Genomic DNA, 22,654 nt, shown 5'->3' with positions numbered 1-22,654 from the left:
ATGTTCTCCGACAGCCTCGAATATGAAGAAAGGTATGTAAGGCTTTACTCGTTCGTTGTCGCGAGTCACGTTACGCATATTATATGTCGTAAATCTAAATCCTTCCAGGGTATGCAAGTCGTTCGTCGCCCCCAATATTACCTATAAGGAGGTCCGCGACTCTGTGCCCAAGCATCTTCTAGTCAAGAATGCGTGGGTTTCGACATACTACTATGTTCGCGACATTGGCTGTTGCATTGCATTCTTTTACTTTGCGGCCTCCATCGAGTGGATCGTCACTAGTGGAATTTGTGATTATATCCCCTTGCTAGGACTTGTGAAGATGAGACTTGTGAAGGGGTTATTGTGGGTAACGTATTGGTGGATGCAAGGACTTGCGTTCTCAAGTTTCTTCTTTCTCGGTAAGCGACGTAGTGTCATGTGTCATGTTTACAGCCGAGCTGAACTAGATGTCTTCATGCAAAGGGCACGAGGTGAGGTTCTGCATGTCGAGTCGTGCCGGATTATATGCTCATATACTCTCTCAGCTCGGACATCAATCCTTGTACAACTCAGGGTATGCGAATGATATTCTAGGCTATTTTCTCCACTCTGTATGCCATATTTCTACTTCTGTATTCGTTGGTGAAATAAGTATCAAATTTTACCACAGTTCATCTTATCCCCGTTCTTCGCCTGGAAATCAAGTCACAACACGCATCATGTTAGTCTTTTAATACTCACTGCACAATGTCTCACAAGACAATTTCAGCGCACAGTGGGGTCTGTCGAACGGGACGTCAACTACGTTCCACATGGACGGAGCCGATACAATTTGCCACCGAGGGCTCAATCGACTACCAAAGACTTCTTGGATGTTTTTGACGAGGCACCCATCTTTACATTAATGCGATTGCTTTTCATGCAATTTGCGTAAGTGTTTAAGATGACCGTATTCAAGAACGTATTCACCTATACCATCTTCACCAGCGGTTGGTGGCTATACCTTACGTACGAAAAATTCATTCAATGTAAGCCTAAGAGTACACAATTGATGCTTTCCACACAGGATCAACTCTATGGGATGCAAAAAATACCTAAATTCCAGCCATTTTTCGCCACGTTCTCCCATTTTCCGCCCTGATGAGCGTACGTTTAGGACTTCAGGGACGTGTAGAGGTGCAACTCACTATGTGAGCGACATAGGGATGGGAATTGTGTTATCCGACCTCGGAGTTCTTGGAATGGGATACGTCTTGTACTGTATGATCGGGATGTACGGTTTGAAGACGGTCACTGCTTACTACTTTATTCCGTTCATGGTGCGTATGCTGCTTATTGGATATTGTGGTCTAAATCTTCGTGTGCTTCGCACAGTTCTGCAATCATTGGTGAGTGGACTGCGTTTCGTCAACCAATGGAACGCGCCGATGAATTTACTCGACTTCATTAGGATAGGTAACTTTCGACGCATAGCTGCGCTAGACCTAATAGTAATCTAAAATTGACCATTGGCCTCTTACTTGGCAGTGATGGTCACATTTCTGCAACACTCGGATCCCACTGTGCCACATTACCGCAAGCAAGAGTGGACTTGGATTCGAGGAGCAATCGCGACAATAGATCGACCCCTTCTTGGTGGCATGGGACGGTTCTTCATGCATAATGTGCGTGGCATTTTGGATTCTTGAACCTAATTATTAATGTCCATATTAACGATAATTATATAGGTCGTGCATTGCCACGTAGCACACCATTTATTTGCCCATGCTCCGTTCTGTAAGCAACCTTGAATACATACAGCTTGCTGAAATGATCAAAGCTGAATGTAAGATCACCGCAGATAATCTACCAGAGATTACAGAGTGTATTCGTGGTGTTCTGAAAGACCATTATGTATATGATTCAACGGTACGCACCGCTTTTGATTGAACTTTCCGAACTGACTCTTCCATGTTCGGGATATAGAATTCATTTTACGCGCTTTATCGTTCGTTTACGCAATGCCTTTTCATAGAGGACGAGGACGTCATTGCATTTTACAAAAACAAATATGGGGAGTCTGTGCGAGAAGCAGAATCACAGTCAAAGGTCTCTGATAAGCAGTGCAAACAAGAATGATAGGTTAACCAGAATGATCGGCAACAGAGCGAGGGCTGGGATACCTGATGCATATGAAGTTAATGCCTTGTGATTCATGTATAACCCATGTAGATTGGCCATATCGCCCAGCAGTCTGAATTACTTAGTCGCGACAGGAGCACATGGATGGAAGAGAATTTAAGGAGCCTCGGTAACAATCTCTGGCTGATTGGCACGCTATTAATTAGCCTCCGCTGCTAACCGTGCACAGGCTGAAAGATGTTTCCATATGCGGTCTGAGACAAAACGGAACGAGTCCAAGCGACAGGGACAGCTGTAGAGACGCACCGCGGCTAGCAGAGACAGTTACGCGCAAATACGGAGGGCATGCACTAAGTGAGGTCACGCAGCAGACGGCAGGGGTAGGACAATCTGTAGAAAGGGAGATGGTGCCTTTGAAGCTGCATTCGACGTGCGCCGAGTGCCCAAAAAATATAAGTTAGCATGGAGGTGAGAGTGTTGCCAAAATCATTTTCAAAATGGCCGCGGTCACGTGCGGAAGATGTCTCAGACTGCGACTTGACTTTCACGAGCTTGCTAATTTCTGTCACCCGTGTTCCTTACCCTCAACGTCCATCTTGGGTTTGTACGGCGAACTTGATTCGCACCATGTCTTCTAATGGAGAACGTGATCCTCTCCTCGGACTTGCGGGCGAATCAAACCTCGCCCGCGACACCAATCTCGGGGACCTTGCCGCTAAGGATGAGAAGAGGCACCGGGCGACGAAAGTCCGCGCAGTTGTCTATGGCGTCCTCACTGCTGCCTTCATCGCTGGCGTCATATCTATGGCGCTACTGTGGAAGAAGATGGGACGTGATGATATTGTGCTCCCGAAAGACCCGCAGGAGGCTGCCCAGAGAGTACTGGATATTGCCCCTGTGATTGTATGCAATCCATCGATGTTCGTGGTATTTTCCCAGCTGACCATTCTTTTAACAGGACGGGCACATAGGTGCGTTACTGTAAGAGCAACTGAAGTACGCATACCTGAATCATTGGTCCCTAGATCTTCCGGAATACGCTCGAACGACTTACGCCAACAATATCTCTGCCTTCGACCTGAACGGAGTCGTCTCCAAGCATGTGGATATACCCCGCCTACGGAAGGGCAGAGTAGGGGGGTTCTTTTGGTGAGCCGTATCGTGTATTCCTGGTAGCAAATTCTCATTAATATTGCAGGTCGGTTTACACTGCTTGTCCCGCCCACGCCGACCTTGATGATGGCGAGGATTTCATTAACGCAACTTGGCGAGTACGGTGAGCCCAGTCCATAAAAGGTGCTTCAGTGCGCACATAGTGACGATTCTTGCCAGAGACACGCTTGAACAGATTGATGTATCCAAATTGCTTATTGAGAAGTACTCTGACGTGCGTTTTGCATGCCTTTCTGTTACGATACAAATAATTATTTATTTAACACTAACATGCTACCTCCAGACGTTCGAGCTCGCGCTCACCTCGGAAGATGCCAAGTCTGCTATCAGCAGGGGGAAGATTGCTAGTATGCTTGGCGTTGAAGGGTGAGTTTTCTTTTTGCTTAAAGCTGTTATTCCTGATGATGTTTCGTAATAGTGCTCACCAGCTAGGGAATTCACTTGCTGTGCTGCGCCAGTACTATGATCTCGGTGTGCGATACGCCACATTGACCCACATGTGCCATAATGCATTTGCCGATTCCGGCGGATACCTGGTCCCAATGGAACCCAAATGGGGTGGACTGAGGTGTGTTTTCAAAACTATTTCCACATCGCCCTCGTGTGTGAACCATCATCCCAAGTCCCCTTGGACGTGTTCTCGTCAAGGAAATGAACCGATTGGGCATGCTTGTTGATCTCAGTCATACATCGGACGATACAGCGAGGCAAGCGTTGGAAATAACAAAGGTGGGCGTTGGATCGTTTTACCTATACACAGCACGATCATCTCATTTATCTTAAGGCTCCTCTCATCTGGTCTCATTCTTCTGCTCGTTCAGTGCACAACGTCGCGCGGAATGTGCCTGATGACATTCTAGAGAAGATTGGAACTACAGAAGGCAAAGTGGATGCAGTTATCATGGTATGTATGTTTTTGATGAGTCCATTCGCATCATTGACCGTATCGTTCAGGTCAATTTTGCGCCACAGTTTGTTGCAAAGCCCGGGAAAGCTACTCTTCATGTTGTTGCTGATCATATTGAATACCTCGCAAACAGGATGGGCAAAGCTCAGTGCGTATTTCACACACAATCTCAATTACTCACGCCCGCTAAAATGCGATACAGCGTTGGACTTGGTAGCGACTATGACGGCATCGACAGTGTTCCTGAGGGACTCGAAGATGTTTCGAAGTATCCGGATCTAGTGAGCAATCATATTAAATCGTATAATCAGATATATGCCTTCTAAGACCTCCATATAGATTGCCGAGCTATACGCCCGAGGATGGACCGGCTATGAGCTTGCGGGCCTCACGGGGCGCAATGTCTTGCGCATCATGGAGGGTGCTGAGCGAGTAGCTGCGGAATTGAAGGCAAGCGGAGCGCAACCCGCTATGGAACTGTATGACAAGAGAAACGATCTACCTCAAGGATCTCTGAAGGCTGAGTTGTAAGAAACGCAGATAGAGCGTGGTCGTCGTGCTGCATGATATGGTTGCCCATTTGATATACCAATGCTTCATATTGTTTTGTACCGTCGCGCGAGATCTTGTTCAGCTACTTTTCCCTTTCAGCATCGGGAGACAATATCTAATTTCTTTGCGGACGCGGCATCGTGTTATTGTTGATGGTGTGCTCGCTGTAACTTAATTATCTTCGTCGACGCCATTGACGAATAAACCATCGAGGCCATGGATGAGGTTAGGGTTGGAGAACATTTACAGGAAAGACGGATGCGCGCGTTATTACAGCCAGTGATATGAGCAAAGATGCGGTGAGTTGAGTGAAATGAACATTTGTAGCAATACTGCTGCAATTACGTCAGTCTACATCGACAGGATTCCAACTAATTGCTCCATCGTTGCCCTTATCCAGTGCGTCCAGCTCAGACATGTCTCCTTCCGTCAAATGAAAGTCATACAGTGCCGCGTTCGAGTAGATGCGAGCAGGCTGGGATGATTTCGGGAGAGGCACGAACCTGAATTCAAGAGTGATGTTACAATTAGCTTCTCGGAGATGATCTGGACGTGATTTGTTGACTTCATGCGTACCCGTGCTGGAGAGACCATCGCAAAAGGATCTGCGCAGGGTCCTTGTTGTACTATGTAAATAAGATAAGTAGACTTTGAGAGAGACGTCAAGAGGATGTAGTAAGGAATGACAGACCTTACGGGCTACACCAAGGATGACGGAATTGTCTAGTCGCCCGCGGACGATGGGACAATAGGCCTGTATTATTATCGAGTGCGCCTTGCAGTAGTTGACAATGGGCTTCTGTTGGCAGAACGGATGCAGCTAGAACATCAAGCGGAGAGATGAGTTACTAGACGACGGAAGATCAAGCCTGATGCACTTCGATCTGGTTTACGGATGGCAATTCATAGCCTGCAGCGACGATCTCTTCGAGATGTTTAGCAGAGCTGGATATATGATACAAAATTGAAAGCGTGTCAATTATGGTTATAATTGGTGCGTGAAGTCATACTAATTGGAGACCCCAACACTGCGTATTTTTCCCTGTCGTTTTGCCTCAAGGAGGGCCTTATAAGTCTCAAGGCGGAGCTCTGACCCGGCCTTGGGATCATGTATGAGATATAAATCAATATAGTCTGGTAATAATTCAGTAAATATAGACGCGCAAATATGAACTTGAGTATACCGAGGCCCATATCATTTAGCGAAGAATCAACAGTACGGATTGTGTTATCGAATCCATGGATGGCACTATGGATCTTCGTAGCTAATGATGACGTAGTCAGCCAAATGGGAATCTGAAGACTCGTATAATAGAGAACGCACTAACGAACAAGTCATCCCTCTTGAGCCCGCTCGCCTCAATCGCTTCACCCACCTCAATCTCATTTCGATAAGATCGAGCTGTGTCGACATGGCTGGATGTTGACGATTACCATCACATCATGCAACCAACAATAATTGAATTGTGTACCGATATCCAGTTTTAAATGCTTCTAAAAGGGCCGGCTTGGTGATTATCTTGGTGTCTATCGGCTTGTCAAAACCATATGCAACACCGAAACCGAGCATGGGCATTGTAAAACCTGTTGTGAAGATATATCAGATGTTTATTGTAAATTCATCACCAATGAGTTATATGCGAGGCTATGTCATTGTTCAGCCACATCTTTGGAAGCACTGTGCCAGTGATCCAAATAGAAGTAGAAATGTATCCACACACCAGATGACAGCTTAACGGTTGTGTCAATCTTGAGAGTAGCCATGTTAAATGTACTGAGTCTGAAGCTCAAGAATTGCCCAGTGTTAGACCACTAGAGTTCTACATGATCAAGGCGAGATTGCGGCCACTGAGTAAGCAGCCGCAGCAAATTGTTCCCGTGTACAATTAAGGAATGACGTCATCGAGCGGGCAAAATCTAATGATGCATTATAGACTGAAGGGTGGATAGCAATTATCAAAGCAAGTGCAGTACTATACATCCAACATACCTCTACGAATACTATATTAGGGCAAAATTTCACGGTAGGTTACGTTTCGGGTATGAGTGTGGCCTGGCCGAAGACGAACCATAGCATGTGTCCGATGTCTGATGCGAGAAAGCGCAGTGTAGAGCTGACCATGCGAGAATACAGGTCGAGTGAGATCGACACCGACAACATCAAGGGTCAACCCTTGGCAGCTATTAAATGTCGTTGCGTAGGCTGGTGATAGTGGGAACTGCCGACGCACGAGAGTGTGCCCAGACTCGAGCGGCGTTGTAAAAGATATCCGTGAGATGAGTATGTCTTCTGCATCCAAAACACTGACACCAGCGAGGCCCCTGAGAATACGGACGGTGATGATTCGCTTGCCTAGAGATTTGATGACCACCCGCGTATTTTTCACAAGTCCTCTATCGGGGGCGTAATTGCACATCAGCCGGTATACGCCGTTGGCCTTCACGGTGAGTCCATGAGAAGGAACACCTGGTAGAGGCATTCGCTCCACGTTCTTAAGCACGGTCTCTGGGGATACACCATCGATTTCTTCATCCTCCTTTAGCGAATCAGCGCTCTGATACGTGCGTTGGACACCGTCGATTCGACTGAGGATTTCTTCGTTATACTCATCTACCTGATCATTCGTCGGTGCAAGGATAGCGCGTTTGAGACATTTGACTGGGTCCGCTAGTGTTGTTTGAGGATAAACGAAATCTATCAATTCGTCTCTGTGGCTTACTTTCCCCAACATGTCAAGAGGGACATGGGGACCAGCCCCATCACCAATAGAATCGACAAACTCGGCAAAAGGCATGTCCTCGGCATTGCGAACAGGTTGTGTGAGTCGATATAGGGAAAATTGCCGCCACAAGGGAGATGATAGAATGGAAGCATTGACAATTTGTCGCCTTGTGCCATGCCGGATGACTGGACATGTTTGCCGGAAGTCGCCAAGGAGAACAACAACCTTGCCACCGAAAGGGAGATCGTTGCACATAACTCTTCGACATGTTTCTTCCACACATTTAAGTACAGAGCTCTTCGCCATAGGTGCCTCGTCCCATATGATGACAGCTGCTTCGCGAATGAGCTCTCCACGAGGGTCGTGTGCTTCAATAGGAGATTCCAGATCAACAATTTCGTCATCAACTGGTACCTAATAATAATTAAGATGGGACTCATTGGCAACAACAGAGCAAGACTCATTCACCTTGAATGTCGAATGCGTCGTTTTCCCTCCCGGATACAACTGTGAAGCAAAGCCAGACGTAGCGGTTGGTAAAACAATCCGCCCCAGAGATCGTAGCTTGTTGCATATGGCGTTTACTAAGAATGTTTTCCCCCGTCCTGCTTTCCCATCTACAAAAGCGCACAATGGTCGTCCATCATCGACAGCATCCAAAATCTCCGAGTATACCTGATATTGCTCTGCATTCAGCTTCGCCGTAGCTTTGGCAGCGCGTGTAGCCAAAAACTCGCGATCCTTCCACTGAGCGAACTCTAGCTCGACTTCACGACTGTGAAAAGCCGGTTCTGGCAGCCCATAAACCCCTAAGGACTTCCCATGCTCCTCGAGCGAACGACCAATCTCTTCTAAGGCTTGGTTCACACCAATGTTGATGTTATCGCTTCGTACAATGTGGTCTAGCGCGAAGGCATCCTGGAAGGTATGCCAGGTGGATATGGGCGAGCGAACGCAGGAGTTGACTAGGAGATGAACAAAGAATAGACGCAGCTGCCGAGGCGTCTTTAGTGTTCGCACAGCTTCCTTCAACGCATGTTCCGCTTTGAGGTCGTCCGCGGTCAGACCTAAGCTATTAGATGGCTCCTGTGGTTTTGGGCGCAGAAATCCGAGCTCCACCAAGTCGGGTGGGGAATTTTGAGGAACTGGAAAAGCACTGTGCGTGGCATAACAGCAGTGCTGGCCTTTTAGATTGTTTCTATGACGCTGAGATGCGACTAAGTTGACAGAGGGTGGAAAGGGGGATAGCGCATCAGCGGCAAGCAGCAGAAAGAAATTTCGATGTTTACGCATTGCGTAAACATCGACGACACGCACAAATTTTCAAGGGACTTGTTCTGGCTGGGCTACCAGTTTGGTAGCAAGAAGCAACTCTGCCCAGAGTCGATTTGAGCATAGTTGGCAGAGCAACGAGAGGGCGAAAATGTGGCCTAAGTGGGGAGGATTTGGAACCGCTCAGCCTTCAGCACCGTGTATCGATAGCACGCAATGGGTATCATGCATGGCAAGAAGCTTGTAAATGAAAAGCCTTCGCCATGCAGGCGGAACAAAGTACGGAGAAACCGAGCTTTGAATATTTAATTTGGTGCTATTCATACGATCACGTGGACCGCGCTCGTCGCGTCCTACCAGTAGCACGCGTCGACTCGACTCGCGCATGAGGTTCCATATAAACAGGGAAATCATCCGGCACCGTGATCATACTGTAGCGGCGATGCTTTGTCGCAGACAAGCCACGAGTCGGTCACAAGTCACGAGTCGGTCACTGAATACGTTGGATGTAAGTTTTTTTGGTGAAACTGGTGACAGATCTTATGTCAACAGCTTCAGTTTGTTGACGGACTTCTGTTGGTGTAGCGAATTTCACTTCTCAGCTTCACAAAGCTAGATAAGGAGCTGGGTAGTTAATGATACTGGGCGGACTACCTCAACGCAGCTCACAGCCCGGCCCTTTTATGAATGCGTTCCACAGTGATAGCCCTCAATCATCCTCCTCAACATCCCCATACTCGAAAATGCCCAATCGCTCTCTCTTGGCCGCGTTCACCGCCTCCTGCAAACTCTTCACAACACTAGGATACGCAGACAAGTAGCGGCAACTCTTTCGATCTATCGTTGCAAGTCCCTCGCGCAGGAGATCGGCGTTGATGGACGCGAATTTGTCCTGTTGCACAGCGGGATCGGTGGGATCGATCAGCCGTAGGTGCAAGAGAGAGCCCTCTCGTTGGTCAGTGTTGGCAACCAGCTTGCGGCCCTCACATAGCGCGCGGAACCGTTCGATAGCCTCCGCGTGGTGCTCGCTCTCTTCGCCGACCAGCTTCACAAAGCTGACCATTTGCGTAAATAAAGATTTCTCATCAAAATAACCATAGCTCACCTGAGTCGTGCATCATGGGCTTGGCCAGGTAGCGATCGGAATTTGGGATCCAAGGGTCGGATGTTGGCGAAGCCGATCGTATCTTGGTTGCCGTAGTCGATGAAGGTCACTTCCGCTTCCTTCTTGATAGGCGATGCACGCCGCACTTTGGCACGGTACCACGATCCATCGGAGAACTTTGCGGAGACCAAGTCACCCCCCTTGGGGACGAACCCTGGCGCTGCTGTGCTACCTTGGTGGTGTAGTGAGAAGTCTCGCATGAGTTTCTCGAGCGAGGCAATTCCTATCAGAAGCCAGTTTCAGCACAAAGCGGCCTACGTTAACGAGTTGTGGCGAACCTTCCGTGTTCAGTATCTGGACCGAGAAACTGAACCCGTTCTTCGTCCGTACGTCACTGACGATAACGTCGAGGTACTCCGGTTTAAGGGCTTCGTTGTCCATTTCTTGTGGAACTTCCTGAACCTTTTCGGCCTCTTCGTCATAGTCCTTCCAGATCTGTTACACTGTCAGACTCCTTCGACCAAATTACATCAAAATGTCTGACATTACGGCCCTCCCGCTTCGCTTCTGACTACGTACGACAATGGAACGCGTCAAAACGGGCATTTTTGTACATCGGACATAGACTTTTACCTCAGCATCGTACAATTGGCGCACCCATGACAGACCATCTGCTGAGTACGAGTGGACAGTGGCAAGACCTTCTCGTACGAGCGCAATCGCGGCGTTCTCTGTTTTGTTCACATACAATGCGCCGATGAAACCACCAGATTTATCAACGTCATGGATCTCGATTTCAACATCGCGCTGCATGTATCGCCGGGTCGCAAAGTCGTATGCTTCGGGCCCGTATGCTTCGCTTTTTTCAGAAGGGTTCCGAGCTGTTCGAGGTGCGCGAATGCCTACAGAGCTTTGTGAAGCTACAACTGGTTACATCTCAAGAAGCTGAACTCACCACTGAGAACGAGCGTCAGGACTTGGTTGTCTTTTGGTAGGAAAACTCTGTAGATAGAATGTTACACGATGCACGGAATTTCGTCAGTTTGGATGCTTACTTGAACCGGGAACCTGCGGCAACATAGTCAACGACAGCTGGGATTCTTCCTGTCCGTTTGAAGCCATTGATGAAGGGTGCGGCGCGATTATGTGACTAAAGAAATTGAAGAAATATGAGGGCTGTGTGAACACGCTGGGACGAGAGATGGAGAGATTACATCCGAGAGGTTGAGTGGCTGCTTGGGCGGAGGAAACTCCTTGCCGGAGTGAATGCCACGCGATTCGGCAACTGCACTACAAGGTCGTCAGGAGCATTAGACGCGTTCTCGATTTGAAGAATACATACGTTTGTTCAGCGGCCATGAGTTTATCGAAGTCGGGAGATCGGTCTTCATCGTCACGCTTATGCCGGACTACACTGGCAAGGCCTTTCTCAATGAGTTGCTCGGCGATGTTCCTACACGTGACAGTTATGATCCACGAGTCAAGAAAATGTTACTGCAACATACGAATTTTGGCTACCATGTCGGATAGTTGCACACTCCCGCTCCTCATACTCACCATCCCTAGGGCGAATGAAATCAACATGAACCTTGACATGTTTGCCAATGAGCCGTCTCCTAAGGAATTCGCGGGCTTCGTGAGCGTAATAGGCTTGTTTAGGATCAGAAAGCCTGTGGGAGATCCCCAGCTTTAGTATTCAATTATCCACTGATAGAAACGAGCATTACTTAGGCCCCCGTGTAGAGCTCAGCTGCAATCTGCGCTCCTTTCCAGACTCCTTGTCAACTACAGAGAGCTGATCGCCTGTCCATACACGGACGACAGTTGCGTCGAACGCTCGGGAGCTTCCATTGACAGCTACGCTGTTCGTTTTGGTAGAAGTAGTCGGCAGTTTCTCGTACAAATACTTGCGTTTCTCCTTGGCGGCTTTCTCTGCAGCACGTATACGCTCCATTTGACCCCCGCTCGCAAGCATGCCGGCGTGCCAGTCGACGACCCGTGCGAGACCCGCGGTAACCAGTGCTTCTGCGATGCTACCTGCTGGATGGAGAACTGAAAATCAAATCATGCATGAACGTCCTAGCACTAGGGTCACTTCAACAAGGGCACCGTACCTGTGCCGATAAAGATGGTCGCTGTGGGAGGCGCAACAGCATTGGCGCTGGCTTGGAAAGGCGTAGCAGTCGAGCTGGGGAGAGACAATAGCTGCACTCGGACGAATCTCTGCAAAAGGCGGACTTCAGTGAAGTACTTGGCCTAACATACAAATCATCCTGTCAATTTCAACAAATTCATGACTGGATAGATGGAGAACAATGCATGCTCACCTCTTCAGCCCACGGCTCTGATTCTTCATCCGGTTTACTGGAGACACGTGCACAGCGGACACCAGCGAGCGCGAGGTTGATGAACTGGTGATCCCCCTCGGGCATGAACAGTCGAACGCGCAGGGTTGAGCCGTCCTTGACTTGCTCAACAAGGGCTAGGATGAATCAACAGTCAATGATCAATTCATCTTACGACCTTTACAACTTACCTTCCAGCGATTTGCCCTTCCATTCTGACATGAAACCTTGCGAATCCGTAGGCATCATGTAGTGGACCGTACGCGCCTTCCTGTGTTCAGCCTCGGCGCTGGGCATACATATGATACTTAGTGCTTACCTTTTGACCATGCGGATTCCAGACACCTTTACCGGCCGCTTTCGCTTCCGCCTCCAGGTCACGTCTACGAATGTCATCCTCCGTTGGGTCGCGTTTGAGTTCTTTCATCTTAGCCCAGCCGTTCCGGAGCAGCTCCCCCGCAACGTCTACGCCATTCATATCCGCATAGCCGATGTCGCGTGAAATGTCGTCGTTCGGCGAGAGCGAGTGTGCAACAGTGAATGTAATGGGTTTGCCTACAGTGAGCGTACGCAAGAACTCGCGCGATTCAAATGCCCAGTCCTAGATTAGTACAAATCGCGATTAGATGTCAAAAGGGGGAGAATCAACAAGAATAATTGCACCTCATCTTCTCTCGTGGACGATCCCACACGCGGCGCTAAGATGTCGGCAAGATGAAGGACGCTGAGTGACAAGGAAAGAGCGAGTCCAAGTGGTTAGCTTAATATAAAGATGACAGCGACAAAGGGAGACAACATACTGTTCCTTAGGTATTTGACCCTGCGGACCAAGTGCTTCGCGCAGAACGAGTGAGTCACCGGAGATGACGGCTGGATACTCCATAATGTTCAGGACAGATCAGCACAAACAAAGCATAGGGAAGCTCCATACATTTTACAGTCTGTTTTCGGGACGTCCGGTCAAGTCAATCTGTATGCATTGTGGCTGCAATTGATTGCAGATCAGAAAGATACTCACAGCCTTCGTAGCCATTATTTATGGGGATGAATTCAGAACGTGCTGGAACGGATGCGGATGCAGTAGGAGGAGAGACCGGCGACAGGTCAGAACACCAAATTCTGGGGAGGAGGAGGAGGTCGTGTGGATCGGACCTCGCCGAAGGCGTGTCATTTTGACTGCTGGCACGTGGACGAATAGGCCTATATTTCTGCTAGACGCCCAACATCCCCGCTCGCAACGACAGCACTCTGGGTCGCCGACAAGTCCAGCAACGATGCCGTTCTACCAGATGCTATGCATTGCGGCGCACTATCCGGAATACGTGAGTCTTTCTCAAAATTGTCTTACATGTGGCATCCCTCACCCCGGATGTCCCTGGTGACAGCAACACCTGAAGCAGCTAGTGCACCAAGCCTCATCACACGTTCTGACCAATGGCGGGGTCGTACGGAGATTTTACAACATGGGTACACTCTCGCTCCCGCAGCGTATGCGGCGACACAAACAGTACCACCAAATCGGCGAGTACGTCTTTCCTGCACCAACCAGTCAGCCAGATTTCCAACACTAACGTTGACCCTTCTAGCTACTGGATGATGTACTTTGATGCATCCCCGCGCACGCTACACGACCTGAACGCGATAATGCGCCGTGACCCCCGTGTCGTCCGGTGGACGATGCTCAAACTTGGCGATAGGGTCGAGGATATGGTCAAGCCCCCTGCTCAGACTGTCTACCGGTACTCGTTGCCACTCCGTAAAACGTCAGCTTCGCTTCAAACGCCCATATCATGACGGAACTCCTACCGCTCATCCCCTTCATCTCCGCTGCGGGCCTTAGTCCGGATGCACGAAACCGATGCTGACGAATGTTACCATGGCCGTGTAATCCGTTCGCATTGCTTGTTACAATGTGAATTGAGCAACGGAGATTGCGCAGAGGTATCACCATGACTTTGACTTTTGTTAGATTACACTTGTCGCAATAGTATCGAAGGTTATGCGCCTCGTCTAATATCACTGCAATGTTCCTTAGTGTGTGAAATGTTCTCTATCGAAAGATGCTCGTCAGCGGGTTTGTTTCATTCAACTCATACTTGTATTGACACGAAGGCAGGCGCAGGTGGTGGCGCAGTGTCGACTATGTCATCTCTCATGATTCAGAGCTTTCATCTATGGCCTTCAGAGATGATCAGAGGAAATGGGCGTGGACAATCGAGAATGAGTTGTGTCGAGGGGCTCCACCAGGGGAGTGAGTGCGCCTGTCGCAGTGCCACTGATACCCTCTCGAGTCAAGCATCAATCATAGGTCGCATAGCAATATGGCGATCGAGTGGTATGCCGACACTTCGAAGCCAATCGTGTTCACGACGTTCTCGACCAAGCAAAGGACGAAGCGCACAATCTGTTACCATCTCTAATACCTAAATCCCGGTTCGCAATGACAACCATCCAGCCCAAGCTGACCACATTATCCGTCAGAGCCTTGCAAGCGACGACTGTTCCGCTGCTGGTTTCAAAAAACCGATTCTGCGCCAATATGCCACCCACTGCTTGACGTCCTCCACGCCCACCTTTCTGATATGCGGGTCCGCCATCGTCGAGGACGCTTCACATGCTCGCGCTGTGTCCATCCCACTCCACCCAAACGCCATCGCGCTATTCGCTGTCCGGGCCGCTCGCACGATCGCCAGCTTCTCAGACGTCGACTGAGCCGGCGCCGAGCTCCCAGAGGGTTGGTTCAGTGCGAGCCATTGCTTCAGCGGTACGATCGGGAGGGCGAGCTCCTGCGCGAGAACAGCAACAATGGTGCGCCACAGGGCGGGACGGGGGTGCACGACGTGCATCGTGCGCGTGTTGTTGGACGCACCGCGCAATTCAACCAACGCGCGAGCTGCGACGTCGAACTGGACCCAATCCACGCTCTGCGAGTCGGCATCAGTTGTGTTATTGCGGTAGACATGCGACAGACTAGAATTATTTACCCTCTCTTCATCCGGGAGACACCCAAGGTCTGAGGAGCTCAGCACCATTGCGGGGACCCAGTCTATTGGGTTCCACACACCGCTGGGCCCAGCGCATATCGTGCCGACGCGCACAATGAGTGGGTCGATTGCGGTGACTTTTGCAGCCGCGTGCAAAATCTCCTCCGCGATCCATTTGGACTGGCAGTACCCCCTTCCAGCAGCGTAAGAAGGAGGCAATGGCGTCTCAAGTACGACTTCCTCGGGTGGGGCGTCTGGAAAAAGACGGGCGCGGTAAGCGAGTATAAGTGCAATACGATAACGGAAGACACCCGCCATATAGAGCGCCCGAGGAACTAACGAAAAGCAGTCGGGGCATGATGCGATGCGGCGACGTCAGTACAAAGTCGACCAGACAGCGGAGACCCTTGATATTGGGCTCGAAGATAGATAGCGGAGAGACGAGATTGACGCGCCAGGCTACAAACGGAAATGAGTATCTGCTGCCTGCTACCGGACGAGTATAGACGTCACCGTTGTGGATGATGTGAGTTACAGATCGATGGAGCTACCAATTTCCGATAAGCTAAAGCAAAGCAAGCGAGTACCGGGCCCATGACGTACCTCTTCGTAGACGTGCACCGGGAGCCCCCAAGCAGGCTTGGTTAGATCTCCCTCCAGTAGTACAACCTTCTTCAACCGCAAAATGCGCGTATCGATCCCACGATCTCCTAGCTCCGAATTTTGTCTCTCGGACAAGGAAACACCCTTCTTTGAGGGCCTGTTGAAAGCATAAACCCGAGCGATGCTTGGGTCTGTCGCGAGTGCCTCGAGGAGATAGCAGCCCAAGCTACCAGTTGTGCCCGTAACGAATACAATGTCACCCGACGGAGGGTCGAACATATTCTCTGGCCGAGAGGGGAAGTCTGCACCATACTTGGCCACCATGGTATGCATGGCCGCGATAGCCGTGTGAAGCTGGGAAGGGGCGGGCATGATGCTAGGATTCGTGCGAGGACCGTCGCTGAGAGACGGTATTGGGAGGAGGTATTGATATATGACCCATCGCCGGCAAACTCTTCAAAATAATGCCAGGTTGGTCTAAAGGCTGAGAAAAGTACACGCCGAAGCATCATGCCTCTTGGACAGCGCTTCAATCGCTCTGCAGCATCGATGTCGCCCAAGTTCGTGGCTCGCTGACTAGCGGAGCCACACGTCCATTACTCTTTGTGCCTGCCACGAAGTGATTGCCGCGGCACAAGCCCCCATTCGTCCGCCCTGTGAAGACGGCAGCCCCATTACAGATGCCGATGGCATAATGGCCCGTACCATGAAACCCATACGCACCTGGAGAGTCTGTACCTGGCCACTCTCATCGCATAAGTCCAGTCGCACATTCGAGTGATGGAGTCATCAGAATATCTATTCAGCCGTTCAAGAACCTGATCGACGATCGAGCTTTAACCCGAAATTTGCGCCCAGCAAGGTCCCTACGCACGCTCGCAGCCGATAAGCCCCGCATCACGGCGAGTGTGCCCTCCGCGCGGTGAGTACGCCTTTTCTTGACTTAGTGGTTGTGATGCCAAGTGAGCGTAACGGCATTAATAAAACCACACATTCAAAGGATATTGAGGGGGTAATTCATTTTGCTGGCCGCGCGTGAGAGGCAGGTAGATCTGGGCAGATGCTGAGTCCTGCCGTGGTCTGGCCCGGGTCAGGACGAGGACCACTCCGACAGGAATACCGCTTGATCTTCTCGAACGGCAGCTCGGTAAACGGCCCGGCGGAACACAAAGGCTTGCGCTGACACGTTCTTTCGCCTACAGTCGTCTAAAAACACGCAATACAGTAGATGTCCTGTCGAGAAGAATTGAAAACTGTCTCATGGTGACGCACTACTATGACAATGGGCATCACTCTTGTGCAGCGTGGCATGTCGGCTGACGATGCATCTCACATTCTGAATCATAGAATGCCTGGTGAACAATGTGCATGCGTATCAGTCCGATAGGAGTTCAGAGGCATCAGCGAGCACTCAAGACGATGACAACTTACAATACACACACCTAAACGCCACAATCCAACTCAGATAACCCAATCTTGACATGGCTTATCAAACCCATACAGGACCCTACAGAACTACGGGTTCCTCAGCCCTGAGCTCCTTGAAAGCACCTACTCCCCGAGTTGCAGGCTGAGAGCGTTGTGCTCGCTGGAAACACTCCCATCAGACCCCTAGATCGGAGGTCAAGAACGACCACGACGTCTCCACCCCGCGACAGTCCCAAGGGTTATCATCCATGAGTGCACGGGTTTCCGCGAGGATTCGCACAGCGCCAGTGACATGATGGGAACAAGCTGGACGTCGTGCGACATTAGCAGCTACTATTCATTTCGACTAGCTAACACTGCCTGATGGATGACCTGACAATTGAAGTTGAGCGACCACGCTGAAAGAACCATGTACTATAGTAGTAGTGGGAAAGCAACCTTCCAGCCCCGGCTTTCTCTCAGTCTCTGAGAATGATGGGGGCTGTGTGGACATTGATTATTCATAAACAGATCGTCTAGTAACAGAATACCTCGCTCTGCAAGGATGATCATGGATGGAAACCGATGAAAAAAATATTCACGCAAGTTGCCGCGGAGTCAAACTTTGGCTTTGTCCGGGGTGTTTGGTATAATTCAAATTTGCGATCGCATTGGGCGAAATGTGATCGGAGGCTGGACGGAACTAAATCCGTGCCAGCGTGTCCGGCGACACTATCAATGATACTAGTATCACTAGATAGCTGGTGTCACTCGCCCAGATTCAAGTAAGTAGAATTGAATACGATGGCTAACGCCGTCTGCGGTAAATTCTACACTACATGGAGTCTACAGTTGTAACAATACGAACATCGACGCTGATCGCTACAATCCCATGAGGGCGTGGGGCTCCAGACCTATGAGATGCATGCTATGAGGGAATCGAGAAGCTTTGTAAGTACACAAACTACAGATGCGAGTATCGGGACTGGGTATAGTCTGCATGAATAACAATCGAAATTTGAGCAAAGTTCACATGCAATGACAGCGATGGTAAAAAAGTTAGCAGCAATATGATAGCAGCGAACGGCAGCTCTGATGATGATGAGGTGCAGATAGCAAATTGATAAATGAGGCAGAGTTCGAAGTCAGTAAAGCGCCGAACGATTTTAAACAGGTTAAACCAGAACGCCTCAGTACGACGGGCCACGAGAATACAGAGATAAGCGAAATGATGCCGGTGGAGGCCGAGTGTCATAATGGATAAATACGATCACTTGCAATCGCTCCTGACATTACGGCCAGACATGCGAGGAGGACTGGGGCGATGGTGATATAGAGTACTGCCGTCGTGTCGTTGCTGATAATGAGCACCTGGGACAAACAAAGCTCCCCGGTTATGAGAGCTGCGCTCCTTCCTCCGCAGATGGGTAGGTGGCGGGAACGGCTCAGGAAGACCTTGGTTACTGCCGTCGGAAAAGAATATCTTCGGCCGCCAAGCTTCGCGCTCATCCATAATACATGAGTTCTTGAATTTCTCGACGAGCGCCTCCTTTCCTCTGAGAGAGAATGCCTTAGAGAAAGGCCAAATCAAGGTACACTGATGACGTACTGATAAGTGGCGTAACACATCTGCAAGACCTTCTCGCTAGAATACATATTCCTAACGGCGCATCGTAAGCGGGATCAAGACGAATGTTTACTGAGATACCTTACCATTTCACACCAAGCTGGGTCTTAGCAAATTGCAAGAGATCTCCCACTGTGATAAAGTTAACGAAAGCATAGCCAACATTGCAGCCTAGGCGTGTCCGGAAAATCAGCAACCACAGCTCACATACAACATCGGAGGTCACTCGCCGTTCTGGAAGTCCATCCTAAGGTACAAGAAATCAATTCGACGAGGGCAGACTTTCCCGATGAATGCGAGCAGGTCCCTGTCACTCATCTTGTTCGGAATGTTTTTGATCATTACCGTTGTGCGCATGTCATTTCCTTGCTCGATAGCCTCTACGTTTAGCTGATTCTTCTCGCTGATGACATGGGGTGTGCCGCCAGGATTCGCATGAAGACGTCTCTCAGCGCCATCGAACGAGGCCTCTTGCGACGTAGAAGGGCGACGCACACACACGCGGGGTGCAGTAGTGTATGTTTGATCATACTCGTCGGTGTCGGTAGGACTAGAGCTTTGGCGCTGATATTCAGAGTGGGAAGGCTTCTTCTGAGCGGAAAGATGATACATCGTACGAGGCGATGGAGGAAGACAGTACTCGATGGTCGGGACTGGTGGAGCGGCGAAAGTCCACTGGCTGTTGGCGCCGGCATCAACGGCGGTGTTGGCATATGCACCAGGCATTGCAGAGTATGGTGTCTGGTGCACATACGTGTACTCTGGAGGCACATACAAGGACGACGAATCGACGTATGAATGCGGGTATGCAGGCGCTGGTATAAATTCTGGACGCTGCAATCTTGCTGTTCCGGCTAACTCATCAGGTCCGATACTAATACTCCTTGGTCGAGACGGAGTCTGAGGAGTGGATGAGGTCTAATGGCATGTCAATCAAAACCTCGTGAAATCTCGGGAAAAGGTACCTTGCGGACGGCGTCGAAGAATAGATCATTCGAGCTGCGTCTACTGTGCTCCAGCGGCGACTCTCTTCCTCGGCACGCTCTTCGAACGGCATCTGGAGCACCCATATTCTCGCTGGCGCTTACACTGCGGGGGCGAATACGGCCTGAAGCAGCCACAGCATAAGCGATCCAGCCAACAGCAGAATTATCTAAATTCACTACCTTCCATGCAACGCGTGTCCCTCTCGGATTGTTCTTGCTGGTCAGGATTGGGGTTCTCGGTGAGATGGTCCGACACTTGATATTCAGCTGACCTGGCACCGCCCGTACTGTGAAACGGGTCATCCGAGTGCGAGGGTGTCCGTTGTGATGGGGCATCGTTCTTAATGAAGAGACGCAGCAGACATCCCATAAAGTTACGTCCATTGAGCGTCCTGTACGCGTTCTCAGCATCACGAACGTCATAATACTCCGCATGAAACATCTGAAAAGGCTATAGCTGAGCATTCTTCTGAGCCAAGACCCGAACAAGACTCACAGACTCATGAGTATCAGCGCCGAATGTCATCAGGTCGCCAAATGAAGAGAGTAACTTCTGCAAGTTCGCCGATTCAAAGCGACGGTCTCCGACAGATACGGTCACCTTTCCATCCGTCTCATCTATGAAGTTAGATTTTCCCGCGATCTAGACCCATCCGTGAAACAATTTCAGCATTTGACACACCAGGCGACTATCATGGGGGAAGGCGGCGGAAGTCATGAAATAAGCAGACCTACCATTTCTAGTCGCTCAGCGTTTACGAATCCTGCGTCAAGACGCACATCATCGAGTCCCCGAAGAACTTGTCCAGCAATTTGCCTCTTCGCGCGAATGGCATGCCGCACGTTATAGAAAGCAAGGATCACGATCCGATGAGATGACTGAAACCGCACCCAGATGCCTTTGATGTCGCCCATCGGAGCGAAAATGGCTTTGAGCTTTGCCCCGGGCGTGTCTACAGGGACATTTTGAATCTGTCATGCGCATATAGTCAGCTCTTGTATGGTCCAACCCAATACACGGCGGGCGCCAGCTAACCAGAAGGAAATGACTAGCATTGCTATCGCTCTGGTCTCCTCCGGGATACAATCCAGAAATGGTATTAAGATCATCGAAAGGCAAGCCCTGTGATCCCAAATTTGCGTCTTCGTCGCGAGGTGTGATGTCGACACTGCTGATGTTCTTTACGAGCGCTGAGACGGGATCAAGAACACTTCCCGCTGGCGAGGTGGCATATCCGGAATCAGTATCAGAGGAAATAGACTGAGACCTCGCGCTGGATGGGGTAAGGTATCCACCTTGGGGTAGAGGCTGATGTCCTTTCAGGGCCGTGGGAGAGTCAGTTAGAGCTGGTGAACCGGGAAAGCCTATCCCGTCGGCAACATGCATCCAGCGCAGAGACGAATGTACTTCGGAAGGGGTGGACGGCCCATCGTGAGTAGCCGAGTTGAATGACGAAGAGGGTGTCAGTGGTGGAGTCAGTAGCGATGGCTGGCGGCAAGGAGAGCCAGAGGCGCTGCGCTGGCCTGAAGAGGCGAGCTTGGCCCTCGGAGGGGTTGTCTCTGGGCTAGCAGCGAGATCGAGGGGACGTAATTGGGGGCGGTAGCGCGCTTGAAAACGATGTGCCAAGCTAGATGGTGCCGATGCATGAGCCTGCTCCCTGTCAAAAGTTGGCGGAACGTTTAGACTGGTGCAAATGGATTGAAGAGGGAGTGACACATGCCAGAGACTAGGGAGAGATGGTGTAGAGTGGATGCGCGGGGGGAGCGGCGGACGGATGTCAGTGCATTGGGCCTGATATAGATAGATAGAAGCCAGATGAGTTGAGCGAGGAGTGTAGAGAAACGAGACGGACCTCGTCGGGCTGTAGAGACAAGCTGGGGAAGGACACCGGGGAGCAGTCCATTGAAGCAAGCGAGCACAATCGCGGAGGAGGGAGATACGAGGGGAGGTGAGAATACAAGGAGAGCAGCAGTAGTACAAGAGACGGGGAGGAGGAAATAAGAGGCGACAAGAGGACAAGAGGGAGGGAGAGAACAAGGACGGGTGATGGATGAGAGCCGCCGGAGACTATATACGCGAGAGGGCGATCTTGGACGCTGACATCAGGGCGGGACAGGACATGCACTGAGAGAGGGCTCTGAGAAGATCGTGGCGAGATTTCTGCGGGCGAGCACCCGCCGAACGCCGCGCCATCTCAATCGTGGATCCCGACGGGAGCTCACGACCGATCTAGCAACCGCACTGCCCTCACCGTGCCACGCACAGCGTCTCCTGTGCCCAGCGCGCTCGTGTTCGTATACACCACCCCCTCCGTCGACATCATCGGACGGACGACGACGACGACGACTGCATGAAAAAGAAACCCGGGCAGGGTCCGCAAATTGAAATCCACGGCCGACATGCCCGCCAAGCATGTCAACGCCCCGGTGCCCTGTTTGGGCGTGACTGCACCCGTCAAATGGAAGACCCCCTTCTCGCGCCGCACGCGTTACACACTCACTCCCCCAGCGTCCGCCGAGCATTCGAGCTGGCGGCTGGACTGCACGGCGTCGCTCTAGCGGATCGCACGGTGGGCGCGGGAGATGTGCGGCAGGAAATGGAAGGAAATGGCCGCAAGGGCCATAAACTCAGGTGGTGTCAACGAAGGACCAGATCTGTCGCCGAGGACACAAGGTTTAATGAATGGGATGACAGCACCTTCCTAACCGGGACCAGCAGGCAGGATCCCACGCCACACCCGCGCCTATGCTGCTCCGCGACACTTGCCCCGACGTCCTCCGCCCGCTCTCCGCCATCTGGAGACGGCGGTGTGCGGGGTGAATACTCTCCAAGCAAACGGGTCCGAGGTGACGTCGGCCACGAACAG

At 50.6% G+C, this 22,654-nt stretch overlaps 7 protein-coding genes across 7 annotated transcripts; 3 read left to right on the top strand and 4 right to left on the bottom strand.

The window, feature by feature from the left end:
- On the top strand, positions 1-2,100 carry FIBRA_01891 (uncharacterized protein; the record flags this gene model as incomplete). The annotated part of the gene is made up of 13 exons (XM_012323759.1): positions 1-32; positions 109-401; positions 466-473; positions 528-593; positions 653-703; positions 752-912; positions 970-990; positions 1,049-1,128; positions 1,186-1,437; positions 1,510-1,646; positions 1,710-1,758; positions 1,823-1,890; positions 1,948-2,100. The coding sequence occupies 13 exons, from the start codon at positions 1-3 to the stop codon at positions 2,098-2,100; spliced, it is 1,371 nt and encodes a 456-aa protein (XP_012179149.1).
- Positions 2,101-2,730: 630 nt separating this feature from the next.
- FIBRA_01890 (uncharacterized protein) lies at positions 2,731-4,714 on the top strand (the record flags this gene model as incomplete). Its single annotated transcript, XM_012323758.1, has 12 exons — positions 2,731-3,006; positions 3,062-3,074; positions 3,129-3,252; positions 3,302-3,379; positions 3,436-3,490; positions 3,560-3,642; positions 3,695-3,844; positions 3,900-4,005; positions 4,061-4,180; positions 4,231-4,331; positions 4,386-4,464; positions 4,523-4,714. The coding sequence occupies 12 exons, from the start codon at positions 2,731-2,733 to the stop codon at positions 4,712-4,714; spliced, it is 1,377 nt and encodes a 458-aa protein (XP_012179148.1).
- Positions 4,715-5,081: 367 nt separating this feature from the next.
- Positions 5,082-8,751, bottom strand: FIBRA_01889 (uncharacterized protein; the record flags this gene model as incomplete). Its single annotated transcript, XM_012323757.1, has 10 exons — positions 5,082-5,238; positions 5,312-5,361; positions 5,427-5,555; positions 5,614-5,680; positions 5,746-5,869; positions 5,920-6,000; positions 6,060-6,151; positions 6,208-6,319; positions 6,855-7,872; positions 7,927-8,751. The coding sequence occupies 10 exons, from the start codon at positions 8,749-8,751 to the stop codon at positions 5,082-5,084; spliced, it is 2,655 nt and encodes an 884-aa protein (XP_012179147.1).
- A 688-nt stretch (positions 8,752-9,439) lies between these two features.
- On the bottom strand, positions 9,440-13,063 carry FIBRA_01888 (uncharacterized protein; the record flags this gene model as incomplete). The annotated part of the gene is made up of 17 exons (XM_012323756.1): positions 9,440-9,785; positions 9,836-10,118; positions 10,174-10,330; positions 10,380-10,406; positions 10,469-10,737; positions 10,791-10,837; positions 10,891-10,985; positions 11,050-11,125; positions 11,178-11,288; positions 11,341-11,505; positions 11,563-11,887; positions 11,950-12,091; positions 12,163-12,317; positions 12,372-12,447; positions 12,500-12,781; positions 12,844-12,904; positions 12,981-13,063. 17 exons carry the CDS (start codon positions 13,061-13,063, stop codon positions 9,440-9,442), a joined length of 2,700 nt encoding a protein of 899 aa, XP_012179146.1.
- A 391-nt stretch (positions 13,064-13,454) lies between these two features.
- FIBRA_01887 (uncharacterized protein) lies at positions 13,455-13,974 on the top strand (the record flags this gene model as incomplete). The annotated part of the gene is made up of 3 exons (XM_012323755.1): positions 13,455-13,502; positions 13,566-13,705; positions 13,767-13,974. 3 exons carry the CDS (start codon positions 13,455-13,457, stop codon positions 13,972-13,974), a joined length of 396 nt encoding a protein of 131 aa, XP_012179145.1.
- Positions 13,975-14,657: 683 nt separating this feature from the next.
- FIBRA_01886 (uncharacterized protein) lies at positions 14,658-16,139 on the bottom strand (the record flags this gene model as incomplete). The annotated part of the gene is made up of 4 exons (XM_012323754.1): positions 14,658-15,499; positions 15,561-15,623; positions 15,678-15,711; positions 15,768-16,139. 4 exons carry the CDS (start codon positions 16,137-16,139, stop codon positions 14,658-14,660), a joined length of 1,311 nt encoding a protein of 436 aa, XP_012179144.1.
- Positions 16,140-18,444: 2,305 nt separating this feature from the next.
- FIBRA_01885 (uncharacterized protein) lies at positions 18,445-21,691 on the bottom strand (the record flags this gene model as incomplete). Its single annotated transcript, XM_012323753.1, has 11 exons — positions 18,445-18,730; positions 18,784-18,834; positions 18,888-18,972; positions 19,009-19,048; positions 19,084-19,719; positions 19,767-19,909; positions 19,968-20,229; positions 20,284-20,430; positions 20,523-20,759; positions 20,824-21,579; positions 21,641-21,691. The coding sequence occupies 11 exons, from the start codon at positions 21,689-21,691 to the stop codon at positions 18,445-18,447; spliced, it is 2,694 nt and encodes an 897-aa protein (XP_012179143.1).
- Positions 21,692-22,654: the final 963 nt, after the last annotated feature.

This window comes from Fibroporia radiculosa, assembly GCF_000313525.1.
Source record: "Fibroporia radiculosa TFFH 294 genomic supercontigs, scaffold971, whole genome shotgun sequence".
Lineage (NCBI taxonomy): Eukaryota > Fungi > Basidiomycota > Agaricomycetes > Polyporales > Fibroporiaceae > Fibroporia > Fibroporia radiculosa.
This window is presented reverse-complemented; position numbering and strand designations above follow the sequence as displayed.